The sequence below is a fragment of the Squalius cephalus genome (assembly GCF_949319135.1).
Source record: "Squalius cephalus genome assembly, chromosome: 14".
Taxonomy (NCBI): Eukaryota; Metazoa; Chordata; class Actinopteri; order Cypriniformes; family Leuciscidae; genus Squalius; species Squalius cephalus.
In genome coordinates this window covers 15,525,632-15,551,183 of record NC_137135.1, presented here as the reverse complement: position 1 = coordinate 15,551,183, position 25,552 = coordinate 15,525,632, and the positions used below count along the sequence as shown (strand labels likewise).

The 25,552-nt window shown below is 40.8% G+C and overlaps 1 protein-coding gene across 1 annotated transcript in view; it reads left to right on the top strand.

The window, feature by feature from the left end:
* LOC307171409 (uncharacterized protein) overlaps positions 1-18,937 on the top strand; it is a gene marked incomplete at its 3' end in the record, with an annotated part of 101,529 nt that extends 82,592 nt beyond the window's left edge. Inside the window, exons 5-7 of the mRNA XM_079893015.1 lie at positions 9,848-9,919; positions 17,944-18,015; positions 18,889-18,937. Of these exons, the coding sequence (XP_079749141.1) occupies positions 9,848-9,919; positions 17,944-18,015; positions 18,889-18,937 (193 nt within the window). The remainder of the gene's footprint in view (positions 1-9,847; positions 9,920-17,943; positions 18,016-18,888) is intronic.
* Between the last annotated feature and the right edge of the window lie 6,615 nt (positions 18,938-25,552).

Here is a 25,552-nt window from a genome sequence, read left to right as displayed (position 1 = left end):
TCCTACATCCCTCCACCAGAGATTAATTTATTGATCGGTTGGTTCAGTGGTGGAGAGAAGCCTGGGGGCTCCATCTTGTGGTCAGGGATGCATCTGCATCTTTTGTTCTCTCTATGTCTGTCTCTCTCACACTCTAGACTTCCTCCCTTTTCTCTGTCTTTTATTGTTATGTTTCTCTCACACACATTCTCATGTTACCATAAATAAGCCGAAGAGGAATAATAGAGAATACATTCTGAATACATTTGGAGATACTGGGAGATCAAGACAAATGTAAAGCTGACATGATCCATGTGTGAAATTAAACCTTCAAGGAAGAAAAAAAACAAAAAAACTGGAAATAAATTTCTTCTCTAATTTTTAACATTTAGCAACTTAACTAAGCACTTAAGTCATGATCTGGCTCTTTTCACTAACTTTGGTGATTATTCACAAATGGAAACGTTTGTTTGTCCTTCTCTGCTGGGTGGCCATTGTTGGAAAGCGTAACAATATTTTAAAACATGTTAAAAGAAACTCATGCTGATTAGGGCCCCGCGGGGCCTGGCCTCATGTATTAACTCCAAGTTGTTCTCTCTACCTCTCTTCCTCTCTATGGGTGCAATTACACTTTTCACAGGTTTGGTTACATGTTAATTAGCGTGCTATGTTGACCTTCTTAGACTCATATGTTGAGTAATTACAGAGCATGAAAACCTATTTTGACAATAGCGCTCTGCTTTTTTCCTTCACAGATCTGTGTCCAGATTTCTGTGAAACATGAAGGTTTTTGCATGGCGCCCACGGTCTCCTGCTTGCCCCCGTAACCTCTCAAAATATTCCACCCTTGTCCACTTCCACGTTTCCCATTATTAGATTTAGAATAAAACCTCCTGGGCCCAATAGACTTAACAGCCCCCATTTATACCACATAATCATTCAGTCCAGCCTGCAGCTACAATTGGCTGGGCACATGATTTGTGATGTTGTGTTATTGCGTATGCGTATTCTGTGCATTTCTGTAATTGAATACTGCTGAATGTCATCCTTCTATATATATATTGACTCAGCCCTCAGTATGTCACAGGTGCACGGTCACGCCTCATGATCAAGAGCCCCAGACCCACCAATCAGATGTAGGAATTACACGGCTACGAGGTCTTGCATTCGTCATCGGTTTTTGTGGACAATGCAGAGGATGGCAGGTTGAGGTTTGCCAGATATGGCCGACTAAACCAGTTTTGCCTGTAATTTGATTAGCTGGACATTAGCCATTTACCCACACTAACTGGATTACTCTCATTTTAAAGAGCTTAGGGTTATTAGCTGGCCGAGAGCAAGCAGCCACCCCTGCTTTCTATTCAGCTTCCTACCTAATGCATTCTAAGAACCTGACAAACAAATCTGATCTGATACCGATTTGAGTTTGGATGTTTGTTTGTTTGCTGAGCTGTGTGGTTCTTATTGTCTTTTATAAATGGATAGATCGGGCGGATAGGGCGTATGAATGAATGGATGGATGGATGGATGGATGGATGGATGGATGGATGGGACATATGGATGGATGGATGGACGGACGGATGGATGGGGCGAGATTAATGGATTGATAGATAGGGAAGATGGATGGATGGATGGATGGATGTATAGGGCGAATGAATGAATGAATGAATGAATGAATGAATGAATGAATGAATGAATGAATTAATTAATTAATTAATTAATTAATTAATGAATGGATGGATATCGCAGATGGATGGATCATGGATAGGACGTATGGATGTATGGATGGATGTATAGGGCGAATGAATGAATGAATGGATGGATGGATGGATAGATGGATGGATGGATGGATGGATGGAGGGATGGATGGATAGGGCAGATGGATGGATGGATGGATGGATGGAGGGATGGATGGAGGGATGGATGGATGGATGGATGGATGGATGTATGGGGCAGATGGATGATGATGGATAGGACGTATGGATGAATGGATGGATGGATGGATGGATGGATGGATGGATGGATGGATAGGGCGTATCAACGAATGGATGGATGAAGGGATGGATGGATAGGGCAGATGGATGATGGATGGAAGGGTGGGTGGATTGAAGGATGGGTTGATGGATAGATAGATAGATAGATAGATAGATAGATAGATAGATAGATAGATAGATAGATAGATAGATAGATAGATAGATAGATAGATAGATAGATAGATAGATAGATAGATAGATGAATGGATTGATATTCTATAATTTATATCATTTTATAGTTTGAGATGTGTAGGAAGTGTTATCTTTTCCACACACTCACTCACTCACACATACACACACAGCGCGCCCACACCTGTCTCTTCATCTCAGAGGACAGACTGTTTGGAAATAACACTGTCTCTTTTCATCCGTTCACCCTGGGAGTGACTTATATTTCACCATTAAAGGTGCTGCTTTAGTGTGGAGTGTGTTTCTGTGCTAGTGTAGACACAAACACAAAAAAACATTGCTCTCAATGCCCCTTACCACTACCTCCAACCCCACCTGCACCACCTGCACCACCTGCACCACTGCCTCAGTAGTTAATTGGACAGCATGGCTCCTGGTCTCCGTGGCAACTGTGACCTGCTGCAAGATGGATGGAAACTTCCACAGAACCCCCCCAGAACCCCCCACCCGCAGCCAATCTCCTAATCTCCTAGTTTTATTTATGAGTGCCGAGTGGCCCCTCACCATGGACGGAGCGCGACTCAGCTGTTGCCTCCAACCCACTCACTTTAAAAGCTCTTAAATCCTATTGTCTGATTAGCAGCCTCATCCTTTCTTCAACATCTCCCTTTGTTTTGGACGGCTCTGCTCTCAAGTCTTTTGTGAGGACTGGGAAAAGGACATTGCGGTCTCATTCTCTATCCGAAAGCTGTCCCATATTGAAATCAGACATGCACTCTCCTCATCTCTTATAACTGATGTTTTATTGTGACTATAAATGATCCTAAAAGCTTGTTGTACGGCTCAGGCTAGGTCCGGGGCAAGACGACGCAGAAGAGAGAAAATTAAACCAAATGGCACACGAAGAATAAAAGTGGATTAACCAATAACAAATCACCCTCTGCGCCCAGCCTCTCCCCCTTTTTTCTTCACTAACTCATCTAAATTTGTTTGACGTCTTTTGGGCCGGGAGCCAAAAAGGCTTTTAGAGCCATAAAGTGTATGGATCAGGATAAATCACATTAAGCAATCCAATTTAATTAAAGCATTGACAAAACATAATAGATACTAAGGCGGGGGGTGGACATTTTCTATTTATAATATCCATACACAGACTCTTTCTTGGATGCAGCGGAGGAATGTAGAAGCTTTAGCAGAAAGCTTTAGACACCCAAGGGAGCATTTGAGCTCATTTTCTTTGATTTAGAAGCAGCCTTCACCTCCCTCCATAGTGACTCCAATTGCAAGTAAGGACGGCGTAATGAAGCGAGCGCTGTCCCGGTTTAGCCGGCGTCAGCTCTTAGGATGATCAATAGTGAAATATTTTTATTCATAAAGCACTGAGTTAATTAAATCAAGGAGTCTTTGGGCTACATGTAAGACACTAAGCAAGGGCAGTTAAACGACTGTAGAGGAATACAAAGCTGACACTGCCGGATACTGATCAGTGAACAAGGGCTCTACGTTCACGTCCTTCTTTTTCATTTCATGTCCATTTCCTCTTCCTTCCAGCGAGTCTGACATCCTGGTGTTCACTAACTTTAGCTGTCACAAAAGTTGAAGAGACTGCAATGGGTTTTAGATCAGTGTGTCTGTTCACATCACAATACGGCTGAATGTTTATGGAAAAAATATATATATAATATATGATTATTTCCCTTGACATTGTAGTCGCTGTTTATTAAGTTTAATAGAATTTGCATTAAAATAAATGTGTGATATTTTGATGATCCCATTCCATTAAAATCACTGAAACGTCTACATTGCACTGTACAGTCAATCAGACTTTCACAGTGTCTGCACCTTTTTGATTATAATAGGAACATTTTAGTTTTGTTACGTGTCGCTTAAATGTACAGTATATTGAGTGTTTTTTTTGTTTGTTTTGTTTTTTTACTTTTTAGACAAAATGTACAATGATGTAAAAAAAAATCATAATACTGTTTTTTGTCTTTTCAAATCAGCATATTAGAATGATTTCTAAAGGATCATGTGACACTGAAGACTGATGCTGATAATTCAGCTTTGCCATCACAGGAAAGAAAATACATTTTGTCATCACAGATATATTATTATTTTAAATTGTAATAATATTTCACAATATTACTGTTATTACTCTGTTTCTGATTAAATAAATGGGCGAGGGAGACTTTTTTCAAAAACATTTACTGACCCCAAACTTTTGAACGGAAGTGTGTTTTTGTCCATAATTCAGTCTGTATGTGCCATACGCATATTTGAGAAAAATCCCTAACCCTAACTATTATATTATATATCTTAAAACTGCATCAATAATACATTGATGGTTTTAAAGTGAAGCTGAAGAGTCACCTTAGTAATTCATGATATCATATGGTACAATTACATTTCTTTCACAGAATTTTTACATTTTTATTTCCATTGATTCCAATGCATTAACTTGTATGTATTCCTAAATAAATAAATAAATAGTTAAAATTGGAATAGACCTGTTATCAACATGTATTTCATGTAAACGTCAGAATCATAATCACTATTTTTCAGATTAATGGCGCAGGCCCGCTTCAGACAAGAATGCTTTATTTGATGTAACTGGCAGACATGTATTAACCATCCCAACCGTTTGCCTTCATCATCCTATATGCAGCGCAGCAGGTGAAAGAAACCTCCATCTAAAGATCAGTAATGTGACTGAACGATCCGGCGCACTTTCACATTTGCAGCCAGCATGTGATTTGTTGCTGGTTCTGTGCCGCCTGCCAGAACGTACAGTAATATTTACATCTACTCTATTCCCTTTAAGAGAAAGATTTCAGTGGAGAGACTGGAATAATAACTTCTAATAACTGAAGGGAAGAAGAAGATCTGCTGGCTGGTGATTCGCGCAGAATGAGACAACAGAGAGATAGAGCGAGCGGCCTGGGTCCAATGAAAAAGCTCCTCTACTCAGTGTAATTAAGAACTACTGTCATCCTTAAGGCCAATTACACTATACGGTCTTTCAGGGCCAGAAATCCATAGTGTTTTAATTTGCCTCCATTTTTAAAAGTGGCCATAAAGCAAAGTGGAGACTCCAGCCAGCAGCGAGCGAGCGCCGCCCACCACGACCATAACTGGAGCTGTAAAAGAGTGAAATACGAGGCTGCAACGGGGTCACTATTTGTTATTCACATTTCTATATATCTTTATCGAATAAGTGTTACATGAATTGCCGTTCCAGTGGGAAAAGGCTCCTCAGATGCAAAAATAGAGGAGGAGGGGGGAAAGAGTGCACGCTTTACGGTAGATGCAGCCCGTCATGTGAAACTGCCACTCGATATGGATGTGGACTGAAGACGTTTAGGGTTTCATAAAACAAAATGCTTATGGAGTGCCCAAGGGGGTCATCTTCTTTCTCCTTGTTTCTGGCTGTGTGTTTAATGAAAGAAAAAAAATCAGAAATGTGCATCTCATAACCTGTGCAAACGGCATCCGACCCGGCCAGCTTGCTGTCGGAACCTGTCAGTTCAGGGAGTCACAGTTACGGCCTGATTCCTCATGACACCAAGATGAAATCCGAAGGGCCAAGGGTGTATTGTAATGCTCTCCATTTTCTTGTAGGGCTGGTTTCACTTCAGAACAGTCTTAACAGCAATTTGAAAGTGACCCCTATAGCACACACACATGCAGACAGACTTTTTAACTGGTCATCCCTGAAGCAGTCGGGTCGGATGTATTATGACAGCAATGCGGTTGGCCCCAGTTATGAGTGCTAAATGAATAATGTAATGCAATATATCTAGCGTGAGGAGCTGGAGGGTTTTAATAACCTTTCACCTTGCTCTTTGTGATCAGGTGTGTACGCTCAGATGTGTTTGACCCATCTGTGTGTGATCGCATGAGCACGTTCGAGGGGGATCTGTCATTGCTGGCAGGACTTAACAGAAATCGTGTAGGAACCCACTGACAGGCATCGGGGTCTCTGCGAGAATCTCGGACTCTAGATTCAATTTGGCATGCAGATAACAGCCCTGCCAAAAGCATGAGTGAAAGCAAGACAGCGCTTGATAGATAATGAGAGAGGCACGGGCATGGTAGGAGACGTATCAACGGTCCAGTCACCAAGCTGGGCTGCGGTTTGTGCTTGATAAGATAGATGGAAGGAGACAGATGTCTGTTTTGACTTCACGAGGAAGAAAAAACGAAGGAAAGAAAATCCCATGTGCTCTGGATCCGTGCATCATGAGAACCGTTGAAATTACACTCGTGTGATATACTGTATCAACAAGCAGTCCTATCCAGACGAAGATTAGATTTCTCCAAGGGCTGAGTTAGCCGAAACATAGTAAGTAGTTTGCTCTGTAGTTTATACAAAGAGGGAAAAAAACTTAGCCATGTTTGATTTTAGAAGAGATTAACATCATAAAGTGCTGTGAAACACAAATTAACCTGACCTCCTCTGGGAAACTCAGTCCTGTCTGAGAGCGGGTGTCATGTGTGACTGTGTTAGAGAGTGAGTGTACACTTGTATTTGTCCATGAAACATTTGTGCAAAAGCTTTCATGCGGAAATCAAAAGTCTTGAAAAAGTTTTCACGTAAAAAGGATACTGTGCACATATGGACCTGAGAAGCTTTTGTGTGTGTGTGAGTAATAACTGAAAGAGACCCTGTCACGGCCATCCTGCATTATTTGAGTTCCTACTGTAAAGTGATGTTTAAGTTTCCTTGACTTTCTTAGTCAATCACTCTTTTCCTTTGTGCTTTAAACAGAGCAAGAAAACAACAAAAGTGAAGCAAATAACCTTCTTGTAAAAGTGCACCATTCCATTTGTCAGTGAAGAGATAAGAGTGACATTCGTAAAGCGTGATAAGAAAGAGAACTGACCGACATACCCTCAATACTTTTCACTGTGTTTTGTAAGGCAGCAGCATATTGATATTCCTCAAGCATTCTGCTTAGGACATAAAACGTGCTGTTGGTAAAATTGATGGATGGACTCCGCTTAGGATTGTAGTAAACAGTAAAAACGTAGCCCAAACTTTCAAACTTTACTTTGTGGTTAATTCCAATCTAAGGTATACCATCCTGTTTGGAATTCTCAAGCAAAAGTTAAAGATTCAATTTTGAACATCTGATTTACATTGACAGAACACTGAGCTTTCGAAATGTAACAGACATATATAATGAACTATTATTGGTCTTCTCTTCCTTGCATATATTTAACCGTTTATAGTTGAATCCTATGTGCATCCGACTGAAAACAAGATGTGTGCTGAGTGTCATGACAGCGGCATTTCAAGTAGCATGTAGCGCTTCATTCTGTCTAACACTTGTGTGTGTGTGTATGTGTAAGGATATATCCTCCTTGCTGCTCGACTCTCATATCCTTGCGTGTTGCTGAGCGTTTATCTGTAATATGTTTTGGCGTTGCCAGGTTGTCTGGACATGGGAGCCGTAATGGAATCAAAGGGAGATTTATGGCAGGCATCCTGACAGTCAGAGAGAGCAGGGCCAAAGCCAAATGAAATTAATGAAATTTGCAAGCAGATTGCTAGAGGAGGGGGACCAATGCAGCTCTGTCCTTTAACAAACACGGTTTGGCTCATGTCTGGTTTGAATCTGTATCTTTAACTTTAACTTAAAGCATTAATTCAAGCTTCTGTTAAGATGGCCAATTTGACGCTAATGATAGCAGTGTATACCAGATTGAGTTCAATTTATTGTATATAAAAACACCAGTTTTTATAAGTATATTATGCTATTTCTCTATTATGCTATTTTTTTGCCAACGGGGTAAACACAAAGATCTATTTAAAGTCTAAGAAGAGTTGATTTATTAAAAAGGTTATATTCTCTGAAATCAAGACTTAATACGTTAAAGACAAAGTATTAATGAAGAACATTATCTTTACACTGTATGCAGTGAACTGCATCGCTACAGTATCTAAAAGATGTGTTTTTAAAGATTCTTTAGAGAGCTTGCATTCATTCTGAAGTCGCATATATTGTTTCATTATCCATGCGTAATTAATATAGTGTCAAAGCACATGAAATATGTGCATTGCTACATTTTTCCCAGTCAGTATAATTCTCATATCTCATAAACTTCTATTATCTCTTTATAGTTTCATGTAATTCTTCATTAGAAATCATCTAATTCAGCCCGAATCCTGTGGGGCTGTTTTTTTTGTTTTTTTCTTCTGACATGGAGTTTCTCTCTGTCGCTCCTCAGCTACGGCACTGCTGAGACTGATTGCGTTTCATAAGTGCCTTTATTTGGGACGATTTGCCTTTTTGTAGAAATAATGAAAAAGGTTCCACTGAGTAAACAAAGCAATAAAACATTTATTAGCAGTGGAAGTGCTGTAAAGTACTACGCTGCGCTCTCGGCTCGCCGAGGACGTACGAGTTTAGTGCTTCGCCATTCATGAAGAATTAAAAAGCCTAGACAAAGAGAAGTTTCCTCTGTGCTCCTCTCCATCTCTGCACTTTATCTGTTTTGCATTTAGACCATCAAAGGCAACAGGGATTCGCTCATGCCCAGCGTGATGATGGTATAAACAGCGGTCCTATTTTCCCACTCTGTGGCATACGAACATGGGATGTTATGAGTTTTTACTCTGCAAATGTTTGTTCTCCTCTGTGCACGCGCTGCAAAGTTCGACATGAAGGATACACAAAGGAACATGATGCTCGAATCCAGCCAGCCAAGAGTGCTGTGAAGAAATATAGAAACGCAGGATTGTGGAACATGTCAAAAACCATCAAGAACAGTTTGATGAAATACCATAGCCCTTTATTGCAAAGCAAAACATAGTTATTAAGATTTTTGCCATAATAAAACTTGATTGGTTCGAGGCAAAAAAAAAACACGTATCCAGTTCTGGCAGGGGGCTGAAAGAGCCCAATAACTACAGTTTTTAATGCTCCTAAGAGGAAATTGCTGGCAGTCCTGTACTTGATACATCATTACGTCCCACGCACGAGCTCTGGCAGAATTCCTCGCTGTGTTTGGATCCACGCCTGATTGTTTATCAGTGAAATTGGTTGTAGCAAGGTCAGTTAAGGTTAGTTAACCCACGTGGTGGTCTGTTCGTCTTATGTGTGGCAGGCATGACTCCAAAGCAGATGCTTTGATTAGCTGGGCAGATATTCCATATCTCATTTGTTTCCTTCTTGGCCAGTAATTGCATTCTGGTTCTCAAATTATGTTTGCCAGCGTGAGTCTACAAACAAACAAGCTTAATAAAGTTAAGCACAAGCATTGTGACATGTCAAAAATCATTTGGCTCATAAGCGAGCATTAAAAATGCCAGGCATTAATTTTGGTGTAGAGCTACTTTTGTCTGTTTGCTTTCTCGGGTTACTCAAAGTGCGTATGATTGCTTCATTTTCTACAGGAATGAAGCAACGACTGCGGGGCATACCGCTATGAGGCCTTTCATTACAAAGTACTGCTTTAGAAATGTTTTTCATTAGACCAACACACACACACATAGAGTGATAAAAGGCCAGACGAATAAAGGAGGATGTGACATTTATGGTCAGTAGAACAATATGGTTTCAGACTTCAAAGCAGCGGCGTATCGTTCCAGAGGGGTGGCAGCAAACCGTCCATCTTCCTCAAGATGCTTTCTCCCAAAATGTGAAGTGGCTTCAAACAAATCCTAATATCTTTCTCTTTCTCTTTCTTATCTCTCTCTCCAGGGACCTGAGCGAGAATCAGATTCAGGCTATTCCTCGTAAGGCTTTCCGAGGGATCACCGCCGTCAAGAACCTGTAAGTGTTTCTCCCTCATCTCCCCTTGCAACCATTGGCACCGCTGTGACATTCGTTTGCATGATTTTACGGGGCAAAAAAGCCTTTCCCCTAAAGCAGTGAGCCAAGGTGTGATACTCCACATCAGCACGTCAAACTGCAAACGAGACAGTCGTCCGCTGCGTTTAACGAGTCTTGTGTTTTATTCCAAAGACAGATAAGTGAAATGAAAGATAATAATCTCTCTCGCTGGAAGAAGAAAATGTTCAAAAGCAATGTGCTAGGTGGCCTACATGTACGCTCCTCGAATCATTTGTCATAACAGTTAATAAGCTTAGCGCTGATGAAAATTCAATTAATCAGTATGGTTCAATAAGATGGATATCTTCAGGATATTGCCAGTGAGTAATGTTCCACAGCCATTTGCAATTACAGTAATGGCTTCTGATAAATCTCCTGTAACAGTTTCAGGAGCTGATCTCGCTACTGTGGACCACACTCTAAAAAATAAAGGTTCCAAAAGGGGGTTTTCACGGTGATGACAAGGGATGTGCCCGAAGCCGAAAGCTATGTTCGGGAAGGAATTGACGCATTCTATGGAGCCCCTTAAAAGGACATGGTGATGGGAAAAAGTCGAGATTGAAGGAAAAAATACATTTCAATGCTTTTGCGTTCTCTCGCAGTTATATAGTTGGGTGATTATATTGTATATAATATAACAGGGAGTGCGGGGTATTGAATCAATTGAAATACTCGCTTTTCGAATTTGCTATCACGCATACTCTGTATAGACCTTATGCGCCAGAGAAACAAGTGCGCAACCATCTTTAGAATTTTGTGTTTGAACTTCCGATTTTGGCGGTAGCTCTCTATATCTCTATGGCATCGCTGTCGAAGAGTAATTAGCTGGTGAAGTGGATTTACTAACAAAAGTTATCATGAGCAATGTAATGTTTGAAGCGGATATCATAACAAATGTCAGATTTTTAAAACCGACAAGTTCATTCATAAATTCTTAAGATCTTACCTTCATGCTGTGGAAATACAAATATGTATTTACCCTTACCTTCTGTGGAAGACAGAAGTGCTGAAAAGGGGTGGGGCTACATAAGGTCTATAGGGAGCGGCGGTAAGATAAGATCTGTTGTGCAGCAAATCCCCCGACATCGTCCTGTCAGTCATCTCTCCTTTCTATCTTCATGTGATAAGTGAAATCTGATGTACAGTAATGTAACCGACTACACCAGCAAGCCTAATCATGTCCCTTTAGGGGCTCCATAGAATGCGTTACTCATTTACCATGCCTTTCCGAATTCGGATTTAGGCTTTGGAAACAGCCCTAGCGAAGACATAGGCTTTGCAGTATGTGACAAAAGAAGTATGTCTGAATTCACTGTATTCATAAAAGAGTAAGCAAAAAGTACCTGGATGACCTACTTCTTCCGGCAAAATTCCACGGGAGAGGATTCGTTTTTGGCAGTGAAGCGGAGTAGCTGACGCCGGTTGGTCACATGATAATGACAACATGGCAAATGTAGTACGTCCAGATTGCATTCATACTACACACACTCATACTATATAGAATGTACTTTTTTAGCGGTTGTGAAGTAAATATTTATTCAAAATAAGTACCTACTCAAGAGAGTATGCGATTTCGGATGCAGCCACAGTCCGAAAGTTTCTTAGTTTGAAGAACATAATAATCTAAAGAATAATCTAAAGAACCCTTTTCCGCTATAAAGAACCTTTTGTACAGTGGAAAATTTCCATGGATGTTAAAGGTTCTTCATTGAAATATAGAAGCCAAAACCTTTTATTTTTAAGTGTAGAGGGGCTTATTTAATAGTGATTTAAATTAATAAATACTATCTCTTTTTAAAGTAAAAAGCATAATCACCCAATTTCCTGGGTTCAAACCTTTAAGAACAGCGCATGGAGCTGGTAGTCTCCAACACTCCTACAACAATAAACATTGCCTTCTGCAGCTATACTTCAAAGCCAGTCCCAGGAGCAGCGTTCCGATAATTCCCTGTAATGAATGAAGGACACAGTCTTGAGGTCGTCATTAATGGGAATCTTTGGTTGAAGTCAGAGATCAGCTATGGTATGCGGCCGTAGCGTTCGTGTGCATTCCCTGGCTAGAGCGCTCAGTGAAGTTCTGGGCGGTTTTGTCGCAATATCTGATGCCGGCTTTGTAACAAAGACTGTTTTCAGATGAAGTCTTTCCCACTGTGGGCTGAGAACCACGGGTCACATCATGCTGATATCTCGGAGAGGTGTGGAAATATAGTTAGCTTTTGTTTAAAGACATAGTCATGCTTTTCAGTTGAAGAGAAAGAAGAAAAGAAAAAGTGGTGGGAGAGTTTGAGAAAGCCAAGTATACAGTATAGCCATAGTTCACTAGTAAGTGAATGAGTAGTCATTTAACAGACTTAAGCAACAGAACATTTACAACGGGATTTAACAGCGCAAAGGTGATAGCTCATGGGATTGAAACTCTCTGTTAAGTTACAAACTTACTGTATATATTCAACCACTGGGCCACACCTCATCAGTATCATTTTCAGTGTTTAATTTTTATTCAGGGTGGTCTTTTGAATCAGTGTATTCCTGAGTGACACGCGTTTGTGCATGAATGTTGACTACCACCCGCCCTGGTCAGATTGAGTTAACTGATTGTCAATACTAACTCTGACCTCATTGACCCCTGTCAAATGAGTCGCAGGCTGCAGGAGTGTCGTCAATCATCTACACAGGTCAATAACTCTCTGCAGACACACTTAACAGATACAGTATGTGCAAACAGCATTGGAATATACAGTTCTGCTCACAAGTTTACATATGCAAGATGCTAATATATATACTGTATATATAAAATGTATTTATTTGAATTTTTTTTGTTAGCACTGCCCTTCAGAAGCTATACTTATGATAATCATATTAACGTAAACTTATGAGCAGGACTGTAATACAAATTATGTCATGAGATGACTTAATGGTAACGTTACTTGTAAATTTGACACCATAATATTTATATAATATAATAATATAACATGTTGTCATCTAACACTCAATGACAAATTAATCGTAATAATTTAATAACACTTGAATGTAATTTTTAGCAAATTTTACATTGAATATATACACTGTACAAATAATAATGTTGTGATTTATTTTTTATTTTTATAAATTTAGACAAAATGCTATACAGTTTTAAAACTGGCATTTATTATTATCGGCCATAACATGTAAATAATTATTATTTGTATCTTCATTGAAATTGTAATGGTAAATAATGTGACAGTTGGGTCCATGATACATTTTGAGAACTTTGTACATATAGCCTACTTATGTTGCATTAAAAAATAATGTAAAATTACTTTTCATAAAAATTAGCTATGTAATATTTTTTTTTTTTTTTTCATGGACAATATTGTAATGCGTTACTTTAAATTGTAATATTCCCCAACTCTGTGTACAAATGCGAGCTTTTTTTGTGAACATTTTTGTCGAGCATGTTTTCCCCTGATGATCTTACAGTGATGTCTATGGTGTTAGACAGTGTTTGAATGCTCATCACATCACTGTCATGTGCACCGTCACACTCTGATGGATGAATGATAGGTACAGGTAGGCAACATTCATTTCTTCAGGTAGGGCTTTTTAGAGCTAAGAAAAAGGACTAACAAGGATTGAGCGAGAAGGATGGATTTGTACGTCGGCAGCGTGTTTCTCTCCCACCGACCTGCCTCTGCAACGCGTGGCAAGGTGACTCTTGATTTAATTGCTGAAATCATCCAGCCCTCGGTTTTTTAACGGGAAGGAGGAGGAAAAAAAATGGATAGGCAGCGTTCCAGGAATGAATTGATTTTCTCGTATGCTTTTCTACCTTAATGTCCTCTATTTGAAAATGGCTATGCACGCTTTGAGGGCAGGTTGAATCTCCATCTCTTATATCGCCCTCACATTTCCACAGTTTTACAGGCTACAGCATGCTGGAGTCAGCATCCGCCTTTAGCCAGCATCCTCCACCTTTTATAGAGGGGCCATCTGGATAATATGGTCAAGATGGTTCCTCCAGCTAACGAGAGTCTATGTTGCACCTTATTAAACCAGACACAATATCTCCGTCTGCCTTTATGGCTTTAGTCATGCCCTCCTACTGTTCACCAGACATGCTGCGCCAGTCATGTTAACCTCGAGAAGCGTCGAGCGAGGGTGATGTCGTAGATTCCCTCATCATATGCATGTTCGAGTCCTTCTGCGAAAACATGCCTGATGAGCTCTATATCAACATGACGTGCTTGTGTCAGCGGGGTACGTTTCCCATTAGAACAGGTGCTGTATGAGCAGTGGATTCATGGGAAATGGCTTACACACATTCATTCCACTGACATTTGTTATTCATAGCAGATAGAGAGGCCGTATGGCATCTGCACATGTAGGGCACACAATACTTCATTACCTGAAACCGAGGTATCATTAAGAGAGCGGCGCGTCCTGTACGGTAAACCATCAGATACGTGGACACTCAGATTTTTACCCCTTTGTGGGAGGCTCTCACCTGTGTGCTATTAAAAGCCTTTCTATTTCATGTGCCTGTACCCAGATTGTCACTCTGACCGCGCGTGGGTTTGAATTATGTCCGAGAGGGCGAGGTTCAGTCGCTGCCCGCTTTACAAGCTTCTGCGCCTAGCAGACGAGACTCTGCAGAAGGCAGATCTCAGCTTTTCATGTGCACTGCTGATGCTGAAACACACACTACACATGATCAGTGCACGGTGTGGTGTGAATGACACTGATCCCACGATAGCCAATCAAAAGTTTGCTTGCTCTGGGAATCACTTTCTCATGATACCCCTCCAAACCGAGGCTTTCCTTCTGTTCAATTAGGACAAGAGACTAGACAATATGAGACCAGATAAATTTAGACAATAAGACCAGATGAAATGAGACAAAATGAGAAAGAGGAAGAAAATTAGACTGAAGGAGAAGACAAAATATGATAGAAGATACAAAGTGAGACAAGACGGGATGAAATGAGACAACAAAGTGAGACAAGTCGGAATGAGATGAGACACAGTGAAACAAAACCAGTAGAGACAAGAAGACGCAAGGCATCAGCAGTGTAATACAGACACAACTCCTCAAACCACACTTGATTTGGTGACCATGAAAGGTCACGTACTGTACATCTGTTACGACTATAGACTGAATATGAGATTCATATTTTGAAGCTCTGATCAAGCATCGTCCTGGCTGTGACGGTCAGTTCAAACTCATTTGCTGTGTTAGTTATCGAGCGTGAATGAAATACGGCCATGCGGCTGCTGGTTAGCATCACCGACTCTGACAGATTAATAGTCTAGTGAAGGGAAGGAAGACCCATATCTGTTTCTTTCTCCCGTTCACTCCAGATGGGACACTGGCAGGACGAGAGCTCTAAAGTGCCAATATGGCTCATGACTGAGATGATTAAAGGCCAATGTAATTAGAGCAGGGAAATTAAAACTGGGACTTTCATTACCCAACTCTACCATGTCCCACCTCTCCAAACAATCACCAAACATGCGGATATTCACACATACCACATGCTCGCAAGTGTACTTTCAAGACAGCTATTCGCCCTTGACTATATTCAGTATTATCATTGTTCAAAATCTATGGCACATAACCACAATGACTTCCTCTAGAGATCAACTTCGCATGTTCAGATAATACAGACAGTTATGGCTCTGAAACCTGATTAAATGAGCTATGTTTGAATTCTATATATAATGTGCCAAGTATTCATAATATCACCTGCTGTTTGGCAGTTCACTGTATTACTTGCCAGTGGAATTTTCTATATTGTGATTATTATTAATCAAGAAATTAACCGTGAAGAAATAGCTTTTTGTTTTTGAAGTGCTTTTCACCATTCCATTCAAAATCCAGAAGGTTTTAATCAGTCACTGAGTATAGAAAAATTATAGTCCAAGGCACTTCTTGTAATATAAATGCTAAAAAGCCATTCTTTTAAAGCATTTATATAAAAACATGTGCCTTGTGCAATAAACGACAGCTTATCGTGAAATAATGACTTAAAAACAAGTATTTCTGCTGAGTTGTCCTCGGGCTGGACGCAAAAACAATCAAACCAGTGCACCCTGATTTATGAACAAATGACTATAATGAGCTGCTTCTTTTTAGTGTAGCCTAATTCTTGAACAGATGAGCCAATACTTTTAATGAATGGTTCAAAAAGTCGAGTAAGTGCTTTGAATCAGGTTGACAAATCCTTCACTGTATTGAATTTATCAGAGTGTTTAATGAATCAACCTCTGACTCTCTTAATGAACTAGTTATTTTCAGTGATGTCCACATATGAAGAAAGTTTTGTGTCGGCATCATTACAGACTGATGGTCATTACAATGTGTCATTAAAGATACATATTTGCTTCAGGTTTTGTGTTTTTGTAAAAAAAATTATATCTTATTTATGTGTGGACATATATAATTTACAGTATATAACATAATTGTTGTTCAAGCTGTTGTAGCCATTTTATAAAAATCAATAAGCCAAAGAGGCTGTGTGTTTCAGTGATTCCACTATGATTAATAGTCGTTGTAACACATGAGGCAAATGTAACACATTCACAGTTTTACTCTCAAGGCAAGTGTCTCTTTAAAGTCTTCATATATTTGGATGAAAAAATAGATATCATAAAAGACAAACATTTAAAGGGATAGTTTCCAAAAATGAAAATTACCCCATGATTTACTCACCCTCAAGCCATCCTAGGTGTATATGACATTCTTCTTTCAGACAAATACAATCAGAGTTATATTAAAAAATGTCCTGGCTCTTCCAAGCTTTATAATGGGAGTCAATGGGTACATTTTTTTGGAAGTCCATCAAAGCGCATCCATCCATTATAAAAGTGCTCGACACTGCTCTGGTGGGTTAATAAAGGCCTTCTGGAGTGATTTTAACTCCGATTGTATTCGTCTGAAAGAAGAGTGTAGTATACAGCTAGGATGGCTTCAAGGTGAGTAAATCATGGGCTAATTTTCATTTTTGGGTGAACTATTAACTTCTGCATCTAAAAAGTATTTCATTTTCACAGTGATAGTTAATGCATCTGCTGTGGGTGGATGCCATACAGTCTGTCCCATCAGCAATTATGGAGACAGATGCATGTCTTTTAGAAACGAGGGATGGATCGCCAGAGATGCTCTGTTCTTCTTTATTACCCATCTCTAAAGACGCAAAGGCACAGTGTCTGTCATGGGTCAAATGTCACAGCAGCCCTGTTTGCTGAACAAATGACTTAAGAAAAGCGCTTAGATTCCTTGTTCTTTATTCAAGTCTCTTTCAAATCCATCTCTTTTAAGAATGCAGAGAGGGAGGGGTAAATAGGCAAAAGGAGGGGCGGATAGCAAAGTCTGCAAATTAAAGTAAAAGGAAAAAGAAGCAAAAAGGAAGAAGTGCCCCTCGCGTCTGCTCGTCCAGCTCCATGACCCCAGCTGATTTACGAACCCCTTCCTTTAATGAAATTGTTTCTTTGACAGAGCCGGTAAAAGCTTGTAATGGATTGGCTGCTCTAATGTAATGAAATTACTCCCATTCTGACTTTTAAAAAAAAAAAAAAAAAAGAAGAAGAGGGGGGGCAGACGAGCGGGTTGGGGGGAGAAAATGCAATTAATATTTACAGAGAACTGACAGACGGGGTGGGCTGTGCACTATAGCCAGCCTCCCATTCTCTCTCTCTCTCTCTCTCTCTCTCTCTCTCTCTTACCTCTCTTTGCCCCCACACTCTCAGCAGTGTGGCAAAAAAGAGAGGACGAGATAGGAGGAGGTTATAGCCAGGCAGGCCACTTTTAGCCAGCTGGTCCTTTATCCCGACTGCGGTGAGGAGAGAAGAGTAGATATGAGATGCCCGTGTGTGTGTTAGTGTGTCTACCTCCCTCCCCGCAGCCCCCACCTCTCCTCCTCCTCCCTCCCCTCAGCCCCCACCCGCTCGTCTGCAGACCTGCCGCTGACTTCTGTCTCTCATCTGCAGGCAACTGGACAGCAACCACATCAGCTGCATCGAAGATGGAGCCTTCCGAGCCCTGCGCGATTTGGAGATACTGTAAGTCCCCCTCCCGCCTCCTCTGCGGGGTTCTCTCCTCTCTCCTCACCTCTGCTGTCCCTTTCCTCTAACTCTGTCTGTGTGTTTCTTGGTTGTTCTTGAAGGACAAACTGTGTTGCGTTGTGGACCTGTGGCGCATAGTCTGGTGTCACCCCGTCCGGTCCGACACTGTGGCGTTTAGCATGCGACCGCCCGTGTGACAGCTAAAGTTGCTCGTTTGTCATTGTGCTGCATCGTTGCCGTTAGAAAAAAGTGTTCTGACTTTTCTGGGTGCACCTTACCATTAAAACCACCGCCGTGCCGTGTGTTTTCTGTCTAGAATGTCTGTAGAATTGCATTGTCTACTTTAAACCGGGTGTTAGACTCACTTTGACGCTGAGATCTCTCTTCTGTTGCCTGCTGGGAAGTCTTCTTTGGCTCTCTGCGTTCACCTTCATCACTCACATCCTTAATCTCAGAACAGGTTTAGTCAGAGTTCATGGCAAATACTTTGATAGCACTGGATTTGATGTGTTTGTGAGTGAGTTTATTTTTATTCCTTGGGTATACCCCGAATTGTCCCGGAGAGGATGTGAGGCAGGAAGCGGGACATACGGGGGGGGTGGGGGGGTCTAACCGCCGCATCTCCATCAAGCCAATTGGCAGGGCGCTAAGTGCCAACCTCATCCTCCAAATGAGCGCCGCTCACTGGGGACCCGGAGTAAAGCCACCCCCGCCATTAATTCCTGGCTCCAGAGGACATGGCAGTTACATCATTGTTAGGCAGGTTTTTCGGCATTGTTAGCAAGGTGTGCAGGTGGTGAAGGGAGAATCAAAGAAGGAAAAATAGTAACATCTTTCATCTTATGCCCTGTGTCATCTTCTCGTGACCAGAGCAGAAAATGACCTTATAAAACAGGAGCTCGGGAGCAGGAAAGTGTGAGTAAGTCGGGAATCAATTTTCATGAATAATACAGAACCTCCCTAGATTCTACCAAAGACCTTTGCAAGCCAAGGAGAGCAGTGGTACATGAATGCACATCACTTCCCTGCTGATTGAGGCATCTCTCCACCCCTCTGGAGAAGATGAAACACAGTTCTGCAAATGACACTGTATCATGGCTAAATATCCCCATGCGCTGTAATCAAGCTCAACCTTACACCTTACATCCATGTTCTCCAGTAGCAGATTCAAAATTCTGCTAACTGACCATTATGGCTGTGCAATAGGGCCAGTTTGTAAGAATATGACACATCTAGGTAATTGATGGCAAAATTAAGGAATGGCTTGTGGTTTAGGTGCCGCAAGTGATAATGCTTTGAGTCTCAATGTGAGGATGATAATTTCTAGCATGAGTTATATTACAACCCAGACTTACCTTTGTCTTACGGCTGATATTTCTGAATGGCAGATGGAGATATATCTCATTTATCACCAAAGAGTATGATGACTGTCAATGAGATTATCGTGAGGTCATAAAATTAATCTGTACAAGGGATTTTACAGGTAAAGCATCTTATATATTTAGGTTAGTGGTGGAGTTTTAAGTGTTGTGCTTTCAGAAATGTCCAGGGGTTATACAATAGACACGTTCAAGCACAGCAGTTGTTTAAAACAGTGTTGGATTATAGTAATTCAGGGCAAGCATGTGTATTTTCTTTAATGTGGATTAGTATAATGTGACATCTGGAGAAATAAATGAAAGAACGAAATATAAACATTTAAAAAATGTGATGTTAATGTGTGTTTTTGCAATTCATAACACACTTGAGGTGTAATTTAAGAGTCATATTAAATGCATTGTTTGAGTGAGAGGCCAACCGAATCTTTTAATCTCAATGATCGTTAAAGGCCTATTAAAATAGATGGTGCACTGCGACATAATTGAGAGATTTGAGCGTCCTTTTCCATCATTCACTGTTGGGTTTCGTGATCACTGTAGTATTTTTGTGATCACTATAAACAGCGACTAAAAAAATTGCAAAGCAGGGAGCTATTTAAACACTTCCATCGGGTTTTGAGATGGTGATCAGAGTGGAGATTAGACAGAGCAGTTCGCGGCTAACCCTCCTCCACAACTAAATGACTGCCAGTGATTTAACGCCTGCCAAACTACACAGAATTAATGATCGGCCCTTTCTGCTGATGAATTGTAATTTATATTTAACATAACTGTGCTAATGACTGAACTAATGACTTCAAAGCTATCTCGGACATTTTCTCACATAGGACGTGACTTGCATCCCAATGAGCTGAAGGAAGTGCGGTAGGCAGCACATTGATGTGTTCTCCATCTGCAGAGCACCTAAACCTGCCTAATAAGAAGCACCCCCTTGATTATTTTCCATTTATAACTTAGGTACTGCTTGCGCTTGCTCTCATTTTAAATTCTGATCATTATAAATATACACCTAATCTAGCCAGTTTATCTTTCCATTCTCGCTTTAAATGTATATTTGAGACTGTTCATTATAAGGTGTCCACCTTATCTTTGTTTTATTAGATTCATGAAATTCAGGTTGGTGCATAACTAAGAACATTGGTAGTGTTTCTCATTTCTAATTTCAAATCAAATTGTATATATAAATATTTAAATGAGGATCCATGTGGTGTGAGAAAAACTGAATATTTTTCACGGGTATATGCCTCAAACTCAATTTTCATTCATTCACCATAGTCAAATATACAGAACATTTTTATTTGCTTAAGCGAGTTGAAAAATAGTTAATAAGATTCCTTAGCCAAGTAATTCAGGTGAAATGAAAAATCACTGTTTTAAAATAATGAATAAAGGCATGGTCTAAGTGTTAAATAAACTTTAAACCTTTCTTACAGTAAGGAGGACAAAAACTAAAACTAGAATTCAAAATATGTATATTCAGCATAAGTATGACCAGTTATAAAAAAAAACATTCATAAAGCCAAAGAAAGCATAAAGATTGTTCAACTGGTCAAATATCCGAACGGATATATTTTTCAGCAGGGTTACGGTGAGCATATTTTGTTCTGATATCTGTTTTTATTGTGTTAAGAACACTATGAGAAAGTCTCATGTAATCTGTTTCACATTTTGCTAAGAGCAATGTATATGCGCTCAATGCTTGTTTTTGTCTTTAAACACTTTGCTCTTTTGTGGAATCTTTCATAATATGTTATTATCGTCCTTCCGGGCTATTTTGTAAAATGTGGTTTAAATGTGAGAAGGGAATTTTTAGTATTGTGAAAAAGAGCATTTTGGAAACTCCCCATATACCCCACTCAGTTTTGTCTACACACACCACAGCACTCTCACAAGCGCTGGAGCCTCTGCATATTTTATAACCACTTTTGTACAGAAAATTCTGGCTCTGAATCAAATGTCAAATCATGTGAATTTTTTTGCCCCGCTGTGTCATTTTTTATGAGCAGGGAAGTGCTGAGACATTTCCATGCCATCTCCTGAAGGTGACTTTCCTTCCCACCATGCATTGATAAGAAGGCCCAAATTTTCGCATTACCACTGTCCTGTCCTCCTGCCAAATGCTGTCATTTGTCAATGTGTGCACGGCACATTTTTCTCGACAGCTTGGCACAGACCTTGCTGGTCGAACTAAAGTGAGTTTAGCATGATAGCATGGGCACCGTGCCCCAAAGGGACGTCTTTGCAGCTCACCAGGCCTGGTCGATACGCACCACTCGGTACTATGGCCTCAACAAAGGCATCTTCTCCATTTAAAACCACAGATGTACTTCTAATCATAAGTGCATAAGTGTTTCACATTTTTATTTAAAGAGACTAGCTTGTAGTACTATGGCATGCCACGAAATACCAACCAGGGTAAACCTTCTGTGTATTTGCTGCGTGTTGTCAGATTAAACGTTGATTGTGTAAGGGAGCGTGAGGAGGCGGATTATTAATCCTGGGTAGAAAATGGCATTGGAAATATGCTGATTTGGAGAGGCTTTTGCATTTCTGTGGTTACGTTGACGTCACAGGATTGTTTTAGGGGGAGGCAAGTGGCCGTTTGATCGAAACCTAAATATATTACGAATGAAAAATCGTGTATTTCATATGGAAGGTTTGAGAAATATAATTTTCTTATGGTTAGGGCTTATGGTTTGGCAGTTTTCTACCTTTATAATGTCATTTTCTCAAAGAAAGAGCTTTTGAATGTTCCTCTTGGCAACGATAACACTGAGCTTTGCTCTTTTCGGCCCCTGCCGCCCCTTATCCTAATCATTTCTAACCCCTGTGCTCCTGTAAAAAACATTAGCTCTTCTCAGATTTAACAAATGTCCTCTAGCTGGTGCAGTTGGTCCCACTTTGGGAACTCGGGACTGTAGATTCCCTTGAATCTGATATTCCATGCATCTTTAATTTCTAACACGGGTTGGCCTCCCTTTGGACAAATCAGTCTTACTTCTGCAAGGCCTGATTGAAAGGTTGTCTTTAGTCAATAGATGAGTCTTTATGTGACAGACAACAGGCAGGCGGAGGGAGAAAGGGCAAGCTGATGGCTAAATGAGAGGATGGATTAGGGGAGTGGAGGGGGAGAGAGCTGTCATTAGCTCACAAACAGCACTTTCGAGCACAGGAAATTGCCTTGCCACCAGACATGGCCCCATTGCGTTATCTTTGTGTGGTCTACGCCAAAGCTCGGGGAGATGGGGAGATGGGGAGGGGGCGGGCTGGAAATCGTGCTTTTCAGCAGTCGGACCCTTGCGCACAATTAATCATTCGCTCCTGGATGACCAGAGAGAGGAGGGAGGCCGACGGAACAGCTTAGATTCAATCTGTCCTCATTTGCGCTATAATGGCCTCATCAATGGCAGGGGAATCGTGTCTGTTTTCGGTGTTGTACCCGTTCTTTTCGCCTCTCCTCCCGTCCTCTGCTCCATCGAGGGATGGAGAGCTCTTTCTCTCCTTTCAGAGGAGGCAAAGGGTTGGTTTATGCAGGCATAAAGCTTCCCCTTTTTTGTTACAAATGCTAAGCACTAGTTTCTTTTTTTTAAATAAGCCTCCACTTGGACACAAACCACATGAATGCGATTATGAGCAGAGATCATGTTATTTCTCTGTTTATTCTCATTGGGTTTATTTGAATTAGCGGAATAACATCTGATTGTGGCTTTGTGCTGAAGCTGAACTTACGATGCTAAGCTAAACAATGGCAAAAATTTCCATCCTACGCACACGAATTCCATCACACTGCAACAAGTGGAGCCCAAGCGCTCATAATGAAATTACGCTCCATCTGGAGGCACTTTATTCATTTGTGTTGACTCGAGGGCCCGACGCAGGGATGCCCTTTAAATGGTTGCTCGGATGGACGCTTACATTGCAAACTCACAATTGTGCTGCAGTAGCGATAATAGTTTCCCATGGAACCATGACAACATCACAGACACGTTGGCTCACATCTAGTTTCCAAGTCATATCTAGACATGGTTGTGTACTCCCTACTCTATACACTTGCACTCGGATTCACACCACATGAAAGAAAATATGGATTGAGAAGATAAAAAAAAAAAGTTGAGCACAACACCATCATCTATCACATTTATGTTTTTAAGAATGTAATTTAGAATAAGCATCAGTTACCAGGACAGTTACTTTCTGAGAAGTACACACTCACTGCTTCAATCCTGTCATGTCAAATAACATATGTCTTTGCCTCCTGATTTCTCAGGAAAAGTCAGATGCCGGGAGCACTTCAGTTATTTCCCTGCAGTCCCCTGCATCCACCAAAACAACCTCTCTCTTATTTTCTTATTTCAAAATGTTCTGGCTCTGAAAATGCTGCCGTCTTTTAGGAGTGAAGTATCCAGAGACCCTCTCCAAGTCCCTCTAATGAAGGCCCGAAGAAAGCCTGAGAGCACTTAAGACCCCACTGTTAAGCTTTTTGCAACTGTGGGAAAGCTTTCTTGACATAGAAAAGAGAAGTAAAAAGAAAACGTGCCCCTCTGAGACGGTCTGAAGACTAAGCGTTGTGAGCAATTAACAGCTGCCTGGTTCTATTGACGCCTGCATCAATAGAGCTTTAAATAAAATCATAAAGTTACACAGTCAAGCTATACAGTTTGGTATTTGTCTGGTCCCGCATTGATTTCATTTCATTTCCGCTTGGATGCACTTTCTCAGGAGTCATTGTGGATGTGGTCATTAACCCTGCAGCACGTTGATTTTGCTTAACACATTTTTGATTTATGGTCAACTACAAGGCAACACAGGCGGAATGACTTTATATCACTGGTGATGAAGACAAAGGAATTTTAAAGACTCAAGGTGATCTTCAATTATCACAAGTGGCTTTAGCAAGAGTTGCTCATGCTGCGCTGTTATTTGCTGAGATCCCACGCTGCAGCAGTGGGCGGCCCTCTGCACTGCAGAAGGCTGGATATAGGGAAGCAAAATGGGCTCTACTTTAAGGCCATTGGTCTAGTGCTCATTGTTTCTTGTAGAAAAGCTTAACTCAGCCAGAGCCAGAGATGTCCATATACATAAACAGGTGCAGTCTATCCACTGAGACACACGAAGGTCATTGCTCTGGGGCATGGAACATGTCAGGTTTAAGCTGACTTAACGTGACTGTGACGCCCAGTCCAGCTCCAGCTTTTTCAAATTACAATTGCATGAAGGAACTCTATATGAGATTATTTTTACTCAGGGCTTCTAATCCTGGACACCGGATGGCTGAAATATGAATGAGCGAGCGAGCACTACCACAGCAAGCACAAGCTGTTCGGCGCTCTCTGTGGATCCTCTTCCCTTCTTTAACAGTCCTTCTTCAGTTCTCAGTCTTTTCTTCATTTTGTTCACTGTTCGTTTCTTCACTTGCATCACCTAACTTTGGAGGATGCTCCCAGAAGAGAGTGAAGGTTTCACAGATAGGAGTGAATCCTTCCTGAGCAAATTGCATTTTCCCTTGGTGATGGTTTGGTATTACAGGCTTTTACCAGGGCGTTCCTCCCTTAGGCTTGCCCAGAGCTTCTTCTATTTACATCTCTACAGAGCAGCAGAGAACAGCAATGAAACCTCTGAGCCACAGCGGCCTTGACAAGAGGTTCGCTTTCTGGTGCGGATTTGGTCAACTCCTCACGAGGGTGATTCCTTCACCCTGTGTGTAATTTGTGTGGAATTTTTTGTGTGTCTATGTGTAGAATAACAATAATTTTCCATTCCATTTAGTTAGTTTTCTTCTTTCCCTCACTCATAATAAAGTGTTCCACCACAGATCTGAGCCAAAATCAATATTCAGATATCATTTAAAGTCCCACAAGAATGTTATATTTTAGAGGGATTAGTTTCCCTCTGATTTGTGCTGTTTTATAGTACCCACATTCAAGAAATGGACCCAGGCTGGGATATTTCCATTGGTCTGAATTGTAAATCTGATCACTCAAATGGTAAATAATGTAAATAGCTTGTTTGTTTACCACAGTGTTTAGACTGAACTACCTGGCCTTGAATAAAAAGCAAGACCAGCAGCTGGTCTGATCAGTTGAGAGTATTTGGTTTCCATTAGCTCAAACAGTAGAGCATGGCGTTAGCAATTAGGTCAAGGTTAATTTCCAGGG